The sequence below is a fragment of the Agrilus planipennis genome, unplaced genomic scaffold, assembly GCF_000699045.2.
Source record: "Agrilus planipennis isolate EAB-ADULT unplaced genomic scaffold, Apla_2.0 scaffold122, whole genome shotgun sequence".
Classification (NCBI taxonomy): Eukaryota; Metazoa; Arthropoda; class Insecta; order Coleoptera; family Buprestidae; genus Agrilus; species Agrilus planipennis.
Window position 1 is genome coordinate 292412 of NW_020438884.1, and position 17016 is coordinate 309427.

Below are 17016 nucleotides of genomic sequence, written 5' to 3' on the forward strand. Positions count from 1 at the left end.
AACTTTCATTTACGTAATACTATTTTGCCCTGTGCTGACAGCACTCATAATTTTTTTTACATATATTATTTCCTTAAAACTAAAAATTTGTAACATTTTTTTGTAATATTGATAACACTTTCTGTACTATAGACAAAAAAAGGAAATGTATGCATCAGAATGATTTTTAATTTTTTTTCTTTGTTTCCGTTGCTTTAGATACGGAATTTGAATTGTTTTTATTTTCTTTTTAAACAAATTTTAAAGTTTATAAAGAATAATAAACAAAAGAAAATTTACCTTGTAAATCCGTCTTCCTTGTATTCCTAAGGGATCTTGATCAACAGCAATGATTTTTCTATTTTGTAAAATTGCTTTATACTCAGGCCTTATTGTTCGAAGGTCGACTGACATGAGGAGAGGTGCAGCAAGGATGGCCCATATCGCCATTTGTGCTTTGCTTTGCTCATAACTCAGGCCGAAATTACCTATAATTAGCTGAAAAGGTCAAAACAAAACTAAGTAAATTACTGCAAATTTATTAATTTCTTAGTATTACTGCGAATATAAATATACAAAAGAATTTGACTTCGTAATTGGTTTTTATGCGCCTCCTTAAAATTCGTTTCAGATTTTAGAAAACTTGTACTTGTAGGTACTTGAAATCAGTTTACGTTTCTTTAAAATTAATTGCCATACCTTGACCCAAACATAAGGTTAATGATCATGTAGAAATTGTATTTCTTAAAATTTAATTTTGTTAAAAAAATCAGGGCAATGATTCAAATGTCTTTTGCGCATCGGCTGCTATCAAGTCGAGGATGATTAGTTTTATTGGAGAAGTTGAACTAGAAAGGTTTCAAATACATACATTATGCCAAAATTGATTGGATTTATTTTCATTTTCAATCTGGACGTAAAGCCGGCTAATTATACAAATTTTTGCACATTGTTCATCATATTTTTCATCTTTTAAAGTAAAAAACGCATTTTAAGATTTTTCTCAAACGGAAATCATTAGTTCTAAATTTTAATTTTTTTTTACATATTATTTTGAATTTAAAGTTTTCATAAAAACAGATAAAAAGATTACCAGCACATATTTATGTTTAATTCTTTGATAAAATTTAACTGAAAAGTGAAATTTATTCTTCAGTAAGCTTTAGAAAACATCATTTTTTCATGGACATTATATTTCCTCTACGCCTTGAGAAGTTCACTGAAAAAGTAATAATTCCTGAAATAGTGCCATTATGTACTAGGCACATTTCATTGGTAGTTACGAAATAGAGGCCAGAACAATGAAAATAGTAAAACTAGAACATGCACTGAATAAAAAGAACAACTATTCATATACATTATTATCGATATGTATAAGTTACATTATTAATATAAGTAGGTACATACTTCATAAGTAGAGTAAGAAAAACTTCAAGGAAGTAAAACGAGCATTTAGTTTTTAGATGCTTTTTACATTACAATGAACGTATGACGTGGTTTTACAATTTAATTAAAGGAGTATAAAACAATTTCACATACAAGTACATCTTCCATAGATGGAAATACCATTCTAATTAGCACATACATAAAATACATTAAAATATGATGATCTTTATATGATTAATTGTAAGTTCATTTTTTTAAATGACTGTATTACATACAGACAAATCAAATTTAAAAGAGAAACAAATAGAATTTTGCAAATGAAATTTATACATAATGACTTTATTATCGTCTTACGGTAGTCAGTTCAAAGATTAATTAGATATGCACCTTCACTCATTATCCTATCTTGCGTCAATTTTTGCATTTCCCTAAAATTAGAATGTAATACCTATAATATAATCCAGGAACTAATCTTAACTAGGTTTATCTCTGCCTTTCTTTACTCCTATTCCTGTTTCTAATTTTTATTTAACTAACCACAGAAGTTCCCTATTACCCTGTCTCTCCTTTTTCTCATTGACATTCATAGCGCTCTTAAGCATTCCAACTGCTTCTAATACCTTTTCTGTCTATAACATTTCATTTCATATTAATGTACAGAGCCGTACTCGAAACATATACCTTCCTTCCTTCTTCTTGCACTATCCTTTATTTTATACTTCCATCTCTTCTTCCATCCTGAATTACCTGACTTTCTAAATATGGAAAATTAGCAAATTCCTTTTTTAATTTTTCGTCTCTTATTTTGATAATAATTCTTACTCAACTTTTACCCCTCCTTACATACCAATAATTTTGTTTAATTTTTTGTATTCAAATCGTACCCTTTTGTAAAAACCAATGACTTTATGGTAATAAGAATTTTTATTTTAATAAATAAAGTTGTAGAATGAATAAATTAATACATATTTCATTAGGTTGAGATACTTTTAATTTCCTAATATTTAATGCTGTATTGTGTAAAAATTGTTAAATACTTCCAATTCTAACAGCAAAATTTTCTGACTAATTTTAGGATAATAGTACGTACTTATGCAAAAAAATCTCAAATGATCTTGAAATTAATTAAAAAGGAAAAACATCAACTGATTTATTCGATAATGAGGCTACAAAAGTCTTCAAAAGAAAGCAAAAATCAATAAAAAGGCCAAATGTGTTTAGGAAAACCCAGGATCAGCATAAGATTAAGATCAGAAGACATACTAGGAGTATTTATTTGTTTTCATTACTGTGAGATAATTTTATGTTTTCGATTTTTTTTGTAAATATTTATGGGATAAATTTTTAAAACTCCTAACACTATTTAGATTTTTTGCAACAACACATAAATATTTAAAAGAACTTGCATACATGTAGATTCAGTTTTTAACTCTTGATTTTCGTTCAAAAAAGTGGTCTACTAAAATTCGATTGCACGAGGTCACAATTCAATGTACGTACAACAAAACCATTAAGTAAACTTGCAATTACAATTTTAAATACGGTCATGACTTTGCTAAAGAAACTTCCGAATAGCCAACTTTTATTTTTCTACTAATACAATTAATGTCTTTTATGCTCGAACAATGACCTGATTATTTTTTGTTTGTAAAATTTGTTACTCACGAAATAAATTTTAATAAAGGATGCATAATTAAACAAAAGTGAAATTTTCGTTTGCTTTAAGTCTTGTTTAAATAATCTGTTATAATAAAAGGCAAAAGTGAAACGTGTAAAACGAAAGCGAAACTGTTCCGATGATTTATTATTTATAACTTACCAAAAAGGAATTAAAGATCAAGGTGTGCTATAAATGTTTCAGAATGAATAAAATACAACAGTTGTTTAAGTACAACAGCCATGAAATGTTGGGTAATGGCAAGAAGACGAAATAATGACTACAATATTCTAGAAAATTTGTTTAATATAATGAATAATTTTGAATATTTTATTTATTTGTTTAGCTACCTACCATAGTTAAAAAATTTTGTTCCAAATCAATGTGAATGCAACATTCTGAAGAATTTGTTTATTTGTTTACTATATTGTCCCATTTAGCCGTGTACAATGCGATATTGATATGCAGACGTACATCTTTGACGCCTTTTCCATTAATTTTTGTAACCTTTTACCTTGAAATGTTCTTTGTAAATAAAAATATATTGGATGAATTTTGATTTTAAAAAAGGAATAGATTTTAGGATGTTGTGAAACAACGTAATAATCTAATATTTCAAAAGAGTAATCAACATTAAATTATGATAGATACCTATTACATAAAGCAGTTAATTAGAAAGAACAGTTTTAATATTACAATACCAACAGTAATTAATAATAGTGTTAAATGAATATTACATAATATATTTCACAAAGGAAGATATAGTAATTAGCATTTAATTATATAGTATTAAAATCGTTATTTCAAAAAGCTGACATGTCTACGTACGTCTTTTAGAATTGCAAAATAAGCTAAAGATTGTCAACAGACATGCAATGCACTTTGTAAACACTCATTACTCATTGCTCGGTATACGTAAGCTTTCATTATGAGAAATATGTAATAAAATTGTATTTCAAACATATAAAAGATTTATTTATTTAAAATTAAAATTTTTTTCAATTAAGGATATTAAAACTTTGTTACTATTCATAAAGGTATACAATGTTACACAAGCTAGAAAACGAATAAGAAATTATGTGTATTTGAAAAGAAGCAATTCATAAAAACATTGGTTTTAAATTTTTTGAGGTGGATAAATGGATATAGCAGTATTAGTATCTAACAAGGAGGACTTAGAGATAATACTGACAAAACAGTACTGTACGAAAATAAATAAAAGTAAAACAAAAATACTGGTATGCAAGGGAAGAAAAAGTAGGGATAGAGCGAATATAAACTTAGGAGATGAAAAATTAGAAGAAGTGGCTTATTTTAGATATCTAGGAAGTCAGATAAGTCAGGACGGAAGAAGTAGTAGGGATTTAAAGCAGAGGATAGCGCAGGATCATGTCGCCTTTAATAAAAAGAAGTCACTCCTATGCTTGCGAATGGTTAATTTAGAAATTCTAGAAAGGTTGTTAAAGGTGTGTTTTTGGAGAGCGGCGTTGTACGGGTGCGAAACATGGACAGTGGGCGCGGTGGAAAAGAAAAGGTTAGAAGCGTTAGAAATGTGGTGTTATAGGCGGATGATGAGGATAACGTAGATAGAAAAGGTTAGAAGCGAAGAGGTATTAGACAGAATAGAACAGAAGACTCTATGAAAATCAATAAGAAATAGGCGAGATAGGTTGGTAGGACACCTTCTCAGGCACGAAGGTCTAGTCGGAGATATATTAGAGGCAGAAACAGGAGTTAGGAGGGGTAGAGGTAGACCTAGGTTAGATTACTGTTCGCAAATAGTTAAGGATGTGGGTTGTTCTAGTTTGAGGGAAATGCGAAGTTTAGCTTAGCATAGGAAAAAGTAGAGGTACGTGTCCAACCAGTCTTAGGACTGACGACCTTATGATGATGATGGGTAAATGGAATACTTGACCCCACTACTGCCCATCCCTTCAAATAGTTGCATTACTGCTTGAAAGAGAAATTATACAACAGCAGTGCTGTCTGGGTCATCTTTCAAGATAATAATTTAATAAGTGCATCCAAAAGTACCTCAACCGAATTCTTATACTAACATTTACATACATGTAGAAGGGCAACAAAAATTGTAATTTTTTTTATATTATGACAAATATCATCAGTGCTTTCTAATCCTTCAGTTGCTCGTTTTACTCTCTTATTTCTCTATTTCGTGACCCTTCTTTTTAAAAACAAATTTAGCTTTATCCTGACATACAGGATATTACGTATAGTATGTTTGGACGGATTTTTCATTAATTACCCTAAAATTAACGGATAGACAGGAAGCAACAAGGAGATTAGTCGGGCAAATGCCTTAAAAATCGAGAACGATAGGAAATTTTGATTTTATTTTTAATTAGGACATTCTTGACAGTTTTATGGAAACTGATGATTTTCCAACAATTCTATTATCAAATATGCAATAAAATAAATAGTAAGATTATTTAAATGAACCGTTCAATCAAATACTCAATAAATAATTAAATAAATAAAGAAATATCTGATCAGGGTAATAGGTACTAATATTTTTCCTAAATTTGTGAGGAAATTCTGCATAATTCCAGATTTTTTCAATTTTGGGAAATTATGACTTGGTAATAAAAACAATAGTATAGTATCATTCATATCCTGTCAGTCCGAACAACCTGTACTCTTTTCTAACCTCAGACAATTTCCGAATTGCCAAAAAAAATAGAATATCGCATTATTTGCATAAGGGTAGGTCTTCCTTAGGGGCGAAATGAGTCTATAATATGAAACGAACCGGCCCTAATTCCTCTCTTCCTCTTTGCATTACTAACACTGCTATTTAACCCCATTAGCTCAATACACAAGGTTGGATTTTTTAGTAACTATTTAAATCATAAAACTACTAATGTATCCTAACCTCAGAACCTAATCTATTGCACATTTTTTACACACTGGTTAAAGTGATGAAAGTTTCTTTAATATGAATCGTCCGATATGGTAACCTCCACCTGTTTCTACATTTTCTTATCATACTTTTCCTCGTCATCATCATAAGGTCGTCAGTCCTAAGACTGGTTGGACACGCACTTGAGTTAATCTTCGCATTTCCCTAAAACTAGAACAACCAATATCCTTAACTATTTGCGAACAGTAATCTAATCTAGGTCTACTTCTGCCCCTCCTAACTTCCGTTTCTGCCTCTAATATGTCTCTGACTAGACCTTTATGCCTGAGAAGGCGTCATATCAACCTATCTCACTTATTTCTTTATGACTTATTGACCATAGAGTTTTCTGTTCTCCTAATCTTTCTAATACCTCTTCATTTCTAACCTTCTCTATCAGCGGTATCCCCATCATTCGCTTGTAACACCACATTTCAAACGCTTCTAACCTTTTCTTTTCCGCCGCGCCCACTGTCCATGTTTCGCACCCGTACAGCGCCGTGCTCCAAACATTCACCTTTAACAGCCTTTATCGAGTTACTAAATTAACCGTTCGCGAGCAGAAAAGTGACTTCTTTTTATTGAAGGCGACTCGACCCTGCGCTATCCTCTGCTTTATATCCCTACTACTCCTTCCGTCCTGACTTATCTGACTTCCTAGATACCTAAAATCGGCCATTTCTTCTAATTTTTCGTCTCCTATCTTTATATTCGCTTTTTTTCCCTGCTTTTTCTTTCTTTACATACCAGTACTTTTGTTTTACTTTCATTTTCATGCAGTACTGTTTTGTCAATACTGCTACCATTTTATTTAAAGCTATCTCTAACTGCTCCTTGCCAGATGCTAATACTGCTATATCATCTACAAATCTAAACATACTAATCTATCCCTACAGTTGTACTGTCTTTAATGATGTTGATCGCGTCTTCGATGTTTAGATTAAAATGTTTTTTTTCACAAAACCCGAACTGGATAACTGTTAAGTTGGCATAACAAGGTGGCCGAAATGCATTTCAAAAATGATGAAATTAGGGGCACTTCAGAGGCGAATTTGGTGCCAAGGCCAAAAAGAGACTCGTAAAATGTCAGAGATATTCAATATTCAATATTCATAAAACAGTCAAGCAAACCTCACTATAACCTTACCAAACAAATAACGTATTTTTACGTATTAAGCATATATCTGCTCATTATACATATATTACTTCTGGTTAGAATGTAATGGATGTATACTTGCTGAATGCAGTTAATTAGCCCTTAAGAGTTAAATTTTGATTTTGATTAATATAGATACGCATATACATATATTTATGTATATTGTGCTGACTTCGCGTGAAGCGTCACAACACTGAATTTTATACATCTTTGACAATTTATGGGCTCCCAAATTATCGAGCTTGACCCCAAATTAGCCCCTAAAGGGCAACTAATTTCGGTGTTTTCGAAATTCATTTTGGTCACTTTGTTGTGCCAGATTCACGACTATGCAGATCGTTCCTATAAAGTGTCGATCCATCATTTGATTGTACCGTTGAACTTATATGAATAGCTATTAGTCCTCCTCTGCCTTTTTTGCTCCTGTTTAGCTTCTAATATGTCTATCTACAGTTTGACCACAATGAGCATATTACATACTTTTTGGGCCACTCTGTATATATTGATTTGATGGACATCACTATTTTTTTAAATAAAAGTTGATATTTTCAGTGAAATATGACTGAGATTTGCATTTGCATTACTCCTTGCAATGTATTTACAATTTTATATTAATCTTGGACATTGATAAATATACTGTAGTTCGTGAATACCTACACACATATAATTGACATGCTTCATACGTATTTAAATATTTCCATAAATTAGCATTTGTAATGTAAAACTCTAGTAAAAGAAGCGGCCAAGGTATTCCAAAAACATATTTTACTTATGCATTGATACAAATAATAACCGTATGAATAAATTAGTGCTGGAACGGGTTAGGAAAAAGAAGTTAATGGCATCATTTTTATTGTCAGTTACAAATTTCGATGCTCGTTTCTGTTAAGAAGGTCATCCGCAACCGCCTTCTCGACTAAACCTATAATTTAAATGTCAACAATCAACAAATCCGTCCAAACGAGAAATAATAACGTAGATACTAATAACTAACCCGTCCGCATCCAAGTTATTTACATAGGCAGGTGTAAAAGTTTTCCAAAGAAAATACATATCTTGCTCAAGGTTGCGACTGTTTTCCAATAATGATAATGAGTTTATCGACTGTTTTAGGAAAAACAAAATCCGACAACCAGATTTTTTTCTAGTGTATAGGTGGATATCGACGAAGATAAATGGTAAAGTTTTAGGAAAACATTAATTTTCTGTCTATTCGTAACCCATACAGAGAAAAAAATCTTAGTAAAAATTACTATGCTCGTTACTATAAAGTGGGTGTAAGAGACATGTAATGAGGAAATTCCATATTAGTCCAATAATTTTTGTAAGAGAGCTTGATAAACTTTACCAGAAAGCATAAGAATTTTTCGATTGTGAGTCAGAGGCACCCAGATTATGAGACAGCATGGTAATTTTTACAAGATTTTTCTCTACGTGCGCTAAGAAAAAAGTTTGAAAATTTATTCTCGAAATAAGCAAAAAAAGGTGTAAAAGTTGTTACAATATGAACATTCATAACTTGCGTAATATTTAAGGCGTTACCATCGTTTTTTTGAAAATCAAACTTGAAGGGGATGAAATAATTAGAAAATTTGTATGAAGATTTCAACATTTTTGATGTCAGAGGCAGGAAAATTGGTGTTCAGACTTCTTGTAACAAAATAATGAAAACGTATTTCAGTAGAATTCTTGGAAGAATAATTTTAAAAGAAGTGGAAATGAAAAGAATTGCTCGTAAGTCATAACAGAAATCTGCCGTATCAAATTAGAAATGTGGAAATTGATAATTAGGATCTCTGGAAGAAACAAACAGGTAAACGAAATCGCGAGAGGCAGCTAAGTGGTCTTCAATTCGTTAAAATTGATTTTGGGAGACGTAGTATTATTAAACCAATTTTGGGTCCCAAAAGTTATGTATACGTTGGAACATTATAATATTGAACTAGCGACCCGCCCCAGCTTCGCACGGGTGCAATGCTGATACTAAATATACTACAGAATGTCTTTATATACAACAATCACAGCTTTTTTGTCATTAGACAATATAAACCAGCCGGCATCGCCGCAACCGCTATGTCCCTGCATTTTAAGTCTGTAATATCTTCGAAAATATTTATTTAAGTTACATGCTGTAAAGGGCCATATTGATCTATATTAAATGCACAATGTATTTAAAAGTACTTAATTTGATAAGGATTAATGCTGTATTGCTTAAAATGGCTTAGTAAATAAACCATTATTTCTCGTAAAAAGTAAAGGATAAAAATGGTTATTGTGGGTTATCCCCAAGAGATAGACATATACCATCGCGGACCTTTTTCTAAGTTGTACAATACTGTAGTACATTATTTTGATCTATCTCGTAGGGTTCAGCCAGCGTTTGCAATGTAAGCGCAAAAAAAATGTGTTTATTTACCTCATCTCATTACAAACCTCTAAAATTATCAGTGTTTCTCTACCATATTATGCATGTATTATACATATAAACCTTCCTCTTGAATTACTCTATCTATTAAAAAAAAAGGCATTAAAATCCGTTGCGTATTTTTGAAGATCTAAGCATACATAGGGACAGACAACGGGAACCGACTTTGTTTTATACTATGTAGTGATAAACATTTTGGTAGAGAATTCAGTTTGCTTTTGTTTTAAAAAGTTGTCACATATTGAGTGTGTAATCAATTTTTATTGTATTGCCCAGAAAGTTTTTAGATTTTAAAATTGCAGTTTGAATGTATGGGAGAAAATCTTTTTTTTCTTCAACTACATACAATGTCAAGTTGGTTCTTGGGTTAGGGTTCCGTACGTCTAAATGAAAAACGGAACCCTTATAGGATCACTCGTGTGTGTGTCTGTCCGCTTTTTTTAATGTTGTGATGTATTCAGTCTACTTTTTATGGTCCATTATCATTGGAGTATGACAATTATTACCATTCTTAACAAACGTAACATCAGAATTGAACCGAAGGATATAAAAAAATTATTATTGTTGAAGTAAAATTATCGTGTAATTATTGTAATTATAAATAAAAATTAAATAACCATACTGAACTAAATCTGTTATTATTCTGCAGCATTATTCATAGCTTATTTTACTCTTTTCATAGAGCCACATCTAACTATTTAAGCTATTTCAACGAAAATACAAAGGTCACATACATAACCTTTAACAGCGTAGGTCATTTATTATTAACGGCACATTTAAGTGCCATACAGATACTGTGATAAAAAAATATCGTAAACCTATTTCTCACGAATCCAAGCAGAAATTACACGCTTCACAATTTCAACTTTACCACTATGCAACTATTCATAAAATTACAAAGGCCTTTTGTGTTTTTTTTTTTACCAGCGCTTTTAGCATAAATTCAGTAAAAATTATAATTTCAAGTTTACTTTCACGTCGCAGCCTACTACTTTTCTTCACACCCAATAATTTGTAAAACACGACCTGTATTATGATGCATCTATCGAATAAAAAATCTTCTCTTTGTTAGCGATCGCTGTAACATAAGGACAAAGAAAAGGGAAATTTGACAATATTAAAGGCATTCAAGTAATCTTGGTGCGTTTAGGTAATTTGTAGAGTGATATTGTTTGTAGAATGACAATGGCATGAAGGAAGTGATAGTTTTATTATGCGGCGTTTCTTTTTTCTTTTGTTTTAGCAAGTGTATATATATATATGCATTATTTAATCTGCTAAGGCTATTTACATTTTCTATTTTGTGTCTTCTTCTACATCTGCCGTGTACATCTAAGTTTCCCTTGGGATTCCATCATCCTGTCCTCTATTTCTATTACCTCTTCCTCATTGTACCTCTGTTACTGCCTCGCTTCCTCCCTCTGATTCCTTCCGATATGTCTGCTTCTTTACTTTTTTACCATTTTTTCCATTTCCTCGCCCCATATCCATACATTCTCGTTTATTATTATCACCTTCTACCCAAGTTTTACGGTTTTATCTATCTTTTTTTTTCTTCTTCTTTTGTAGCATTTGTTCCAGCCCCTTTTGTATACTTTCCTTTTCCACAATCATGTCATCTTTTATATACCCATTTGTCCGCCCAGACTTTTACTATTTTTAACCATGTATAGCTTCTCTTCCTACTTTTCCATTTTTGCGTTATATATTTACTTTCTTTTTAACTTTCCTTATTTCCACGTTCAGCCTCATCTTCTCATTTATAGATCTTTCCAACTCTCTCTTCTCTTTGTCTTCTTCCAACACCATCCCATGACGTCATCAGGTCTTGTTTTTTCTTCATTTCTTATCTTTATCTTCTTATTCTTTTAATTTGTTCCTCTACTTGCTCCTCCACATGTTTTCCTATCTTCAGCTCCTCTAGCACCATTTCCAGTTGTTTCTTTCCATTTTTAACAATACCTTACAGCTCTATACATTTATCCTTTATTTTCTCCATCGTATTTATTAGTTTTTCATACCTTTCCATTTCTTTCCTTTCTTTCTCCTTTAATTCACTCTCTTCTTTCCTTTTTAAATATTCCAGTAGCTCACTTATACTTTGAATTTCTCCTTTATCTTTCTGCATTATGTCTATTTAGCTTTTTTTAAGTCCGGGCTTTCCACTTTTCTTTTATTAATTTCTTTTATCTCCTTATTTTCCATCAAAATTTACCATTTCACATTTCAGAAACTAATTTCTTTTTTGCCTTTTTTGGTAAATCTTATTTTTTTATATTAGTTTTTTACCAAGAGACAATCTCACGCTATGTCCAGAGCCTCGGAGGCCATACAAGCAGGTTAACACTAGAAACTATTTACTAGTTGACTACTAATTTTCCACTAAAATTTTAAATGTGTAGATACATGAGATATCCAAGGTTTTCTCTTTTTCTTTGTAATTGTCTGATTACTCTGATAAACAACTTCTCAACACACTTAATAGTTATTGCAACATCAGTAGGTAAACGTAATAGTGGGTTACATTAACTGTTCCCATTTACTACCGGACCAGGCAAATTATACATCATTGGAGATAATGGACCGTAATAACGACTTCGCGGTATTATAATTGACATAATTTCAAGTTTTTTCTAATGCATATTATTCAATGCGTTTAAGAATATAATATTAGATTACATACGGTACAGCAAACCTAAATTGTATGAGTAAGGAAATTCGTTAAGTGGTGACTGACCCACAAACTATCGATTTTGACTGTTCTCTACTGTAACAATCTGTTATTCATTTTCTTCCTTTTCAAAAAAAGTAAGAAGCTGCTTAATATTGGAAAAATACGTGATGAGCATTTTAATAAAAGGTATTAAAATGTCACGAATCTGAACGTTGTCAATGTCTCTAACTGCCAACGAGAAGCTTTGGAAATTGAAGGTTAAAATTCTTGAACAAATAATGATATAAAATAAACACAAATATGTGCACGATGTTTTCAAAATAAATTAAAATAGTATATTATTTAATTTTTGAGGAAATTTCCATTTATTAATAATTGATGATAATAATTAAAAATCAAATCGTTATAACTTGAAATAAACAGCTAGAACTCAACTGAAATATAGGCTATGAGTGCTTTAGCTTGAAGAAAAAAACACGCGATTTGATTAATTTAATTCAAATTTCTTTATAAAAGTTAAGAATTATTTATTATTAAGGATTGAATTACAAAAATAAAACATCGCAATAATAATTAACTTCCTTGGAATTCGTTCAAATATAGATTAAATTAGTAGAAGTTAAAAGAGACAATTTTCGAAAAGAAATACTTTTTTAACCAAAACAGATAAATTTTCTATCATTGAGGCTCAGATTGTGTTCGGTGTCGATGTGCTTCGTTATTTGTATATTTATATATTTTTATCGTGAAGGGTGCATAGCAATAACCAAAGCATTGACCAAGGGGTCCGTTTTACTTTAGGGGCGTTTCCTATTTTTGTACAGACTATTTAAGACTTAAGTCCTAGACAAAAAAGTTAAGTCAGAGTACTCCAATTCAACTTCACCAATCAATTACGTATTCTAATTTAACTCTGTCAATTCAATTAAAATTTTATTCAAGGCTCGAATTTCAATCAATGCAAGTAAATACCAAGGATTTTTTCAATTCAATGTAGATCATTAGTATTACAAACAACAAAATGTATTAGAAAACCACTTATCCAAGCTTTATTGGTATAGAGTATAGTTAATCATAATAGACCTGACAACCTACCTGATAGATGTTGCTGTACTAAACACTGAAAATCTTAAACAAAAACGTATTGAGAAAATTCAAAAATATATTCCTTTGGCTGATGAAATAAAGATAAAAATAAATAGAAGCGGAGTTTTTAATAATCACCGATCATATTTCAGGGTAAGCTCTTAGTACTCTTAGCTCAAAAAAATTAAAGAACAGAAAATTGGTTTCCGTATCATATCCCAAAAGATGTGAGTGATCTTATTAGTCTGTCTTCACTTGCTCAAAGTTAACCAGTGAAAACTGAGAATACCAGGAAAATAATAAAATTCATTCCTTTGTTTGTTTCAAAAACCAAACTTTTTTTATTTTGTTTTGTTGCTATCGTTAAGACAGTAATATCCTAATATCTCTCTATTCCAACTATGTTTCTAAGGTTTTTCTATCATGTTAATAATAAAACTGTTTTTGATGATAATGTAAAATTTAAAAACAAAAAAATGAAACTAGCTTAATTTTGCACTAAGCTCTTCAATTACAAATTAATCACTGAAGTTTTATTACTACTTATAGTATTTTTACTATATTTATTAAAGTTTCACAAATTTTATTCAAAACAGATATTTGTGCTTATATTATGCACAGGCATATGAGTATCTCTGTACATATATGGATAGATTAATGTATTTGTGTACTACGTTAAACTTTCACAAATTAATTTAAAAATTTGGAGATAATTTGTCAGTTAGTTTAAAAAACCGAAATCATTGTGTAGTGAATGAATGAATGAATAAGTAATAACAATAATTAAAGGTTTACGATAAAGTAGATAAACTTTAATTTTTATTGTAATTTCATTACTAGTGTACTGAAGCAAATGTTAACAATATTAAATGTACGTGTATACTTAAAGAAATTGAAATTAACATTACATTTAGGTAGTTATAAAGTAAAAGTTCACTTTTTATTTACCATTTTTCGGGCTTACTACCTGATATTTTTATGGCAGGCGCGGCAAAAAAAAACAGTTACACCAAGTATCCTTTTCTGTTCTGTCTAACAACTCGAATAAATCAAATAAAGCAGGTCAAAAGTTGTTTAGGTTGTTGAATGTTAAACGTTAACTGTACTACCCACTACATAATAGTCTCATATGTCACTTACCATGTCTGGGTCATTCCAATGTCCCGGGCCAGCGTTGGGCGTAATGATGTCTTGATTATTTCCATAATAATCAATGATGCTTTGCACACTTTCCCACGAATCCTGTATGTCGTCGAAATTCCTCCAGAGATTGCAATGTTGAATTATGGAGCTGAAGTTGGGCGACATCCCTGCATATATTTGGTAAACCGGCCAACTGCAGGAATAGACCATGGGACGGCCAGTAATGTTGAGGTAGTACCCGAATTCAGGGTAGCCCCGGTCCATTTCCGTTGGGTGGGCATAGCAACCGTCCAGCTTGACGTAATCCACGTCCCATGATGCAAAGGTATCTGCATCCACCTGTAGATACCCTAAGATGCCTGGGTATCCTGCGCAGGTGTAGTTGCCAAAGTCCTGGTAGATACCAAATTTTAGGTTTTTCGAATGGACCTAATCAAAGTAGATTAATATTAGGATTGTCAAAATAACAATTTTTACATGGTCCGATCTCACATAAGGAACGGAGTTAAGATAATAAAAACCTTTTTAGGTCAGTGCTAAGCTCCAAAAGGATACCTATTGATCCTTTTAATTTTTCAATCAATTTTAAGTGTATGTGAAAAAAGAGTCAACGCCAATAAGGGTAGTAATGTATTTATTTGATTATAGAATCGACACCAACCTTTTTTCCTCTTGCTAGGAGACTTTATGAAGGTTTTAAGTAAGAGAGCCTACCCTGATAAAACCTTCCAACAAGAGGCGAAACGTTGGTGACGGTTCACATTGGCCTTGACTCTTTGTTCATATGTAGAACTAGGGAAAGAAACAGCAAATATTTTGAGTGCATGTTCTATCGTAAAGAAATTCTTAGTAATCATTTCGCTAAAAAGAAACAATTTGCTTAGAAAATAACGACTTGTTTCTTAGAGTTTCAAAAATAACAATAATTAAGTACGCAATGTACAATTAAAATGATAATAACAAATGCTTTTTAATTTAATTATTACTGTAGTTGCTGCGTTCCCATTTTTTTAAAATTCCAGATTTTTCTTGTACGATGTTCATTGGAAGAACTAATTATATAATTATCTGCTAATTAATTTAATTGACCATTAACAAATAAACAATTAACCACCTAAACCTAAACATTTTATGAACGAGAAACACACAAGACTATCACTGATTTATGTCTTGAAACTAACAATGAGAAAAAGACTGACCTTAGGATGTTTCTTGGGGTTATATATAATTCGTTCAAATATAGATTAAATTAGTAGAAGTTAAAAGAGACAATTTTCGTTAAATAAATAAAGAAATATCTGATCAGGGTAATAGGTACTAATATTTTTCCTAAATTTGTGAGGAAATTCTGCATAATTCCAGATTTTTTCAATTTTGGGAAATTATGACTTGGTAATAAAAACAATAGTATAGTATCATTCATATCCTGTCAGTCCGAACAACCTGTACTCTTTTCTAACCTCAGACAATTTCCGAATTGCCAAAAAAAATAGAATATCGCATTATTTGCATAAGGGTAGGTCTTCCTTAGGGGCGAAATGAGTCTATAATATGAAACGAACCGGCCCTAATTCCTCTCTTCCTCTTTGCATTACTAACACTGCTATTTAACCCCATTAGCTCAATACACAAGGTTGGATTTTTTAGTAACTATTTAAATCATAAAACTACTAATGTATCCTAACCTCAGAACCTAATCTATTGCACATTTTTTACACACTGGTTAAAGTGATGAAAGTTTCTTTAATATGAATCGTCCGATATGGTAACCTCCACCTGTTTCTACATTTTCTTATCATACTTTTCCTCGTCATCATCATAAGGTCGTCAGTCCTAAGACTGGTTGGACACGCACTTGAGTTAATCTTCGCATTTCCCTAAAACTAGAACAACCAATATCCTTAACTATTTGCGAACAGTAATCTAATCTAGGTCTACTTCTGCCCCTCCTAACTTCCGTTTCTGCCTCTAATATGTCTCTGACTAGACCTTTATGCCTGAGAAGGCGTCATATCAACCTATCTCACTTATTTCTTTATGACTTATTGACCATAGAGTTTTCTGTTCTCCTAATCTTTCTAATACCTCTTCATTTCTAACCTTCTCTATCAGCGGTATCCCCATCATTCGCTTGTAACACCACATTTCAAACGCTTCTAACCTTTTCTTTTCCGCCGCGCCCACTGTCCATGTTTCGCACCCGTACAGCGCCGTGCTCCAAACATTCACCTTTAACAGCCTTTATCGAGTTACTAAATTAACCGTTCGCGAGCAGAAAAGTGACTTCTTTTTATTGAAGGCGACTCGACCCTGCGCTATCCTCTGCTTTATATCCCTACTACTCCTTCCGTCCTGACTTATCTGACTTCCTAGATACCTAAAATCAGCCACTTCTTCTAATTTTTCGTCTCCTATCTTTATATTCGCTCTTTCCCTACTTTTTCTTCCCTTGCATATCAGTATTTTAGTTTTACTTTTATTTATTTTCATACAGTACCTACTGATCTGTCAGTATCGCTTCCATTTTATTTAAAGCTATCTCTAGGTCCTCCTTGCTAGATGCTAATACTGCTATATCATCAGCAAATCTAAG

At 31.6% G+C, this 17016-nt stretch overlaps 1 protein-coding gene across 1 annotated transcript in view; it reads right to left on the minus strand.

Annotated features, from left to right (window-relative positions):
• LOC108736374 (alpha-N-acetylgalactosaminidase) overlaps nt 1-17016 on the minus strand; it is a 51341-nt gene that overhangs the window by 13551 nt on the left and 20774 nt on the right. The window contains exons 3-4 of the mRNA XM_025981595.1: nt 14421-14852; nt 280-477 (exon numbers count right to left, since the gene is read on the minus strand). Coding sequence (XP_025837380.1) covers nt 280-477; nt 14421-14852 — 630 coding nt within the window. The remainder of the gene's footprint in view (nt 1-279; nt 478-14420; nt 14853-17016) is intronic.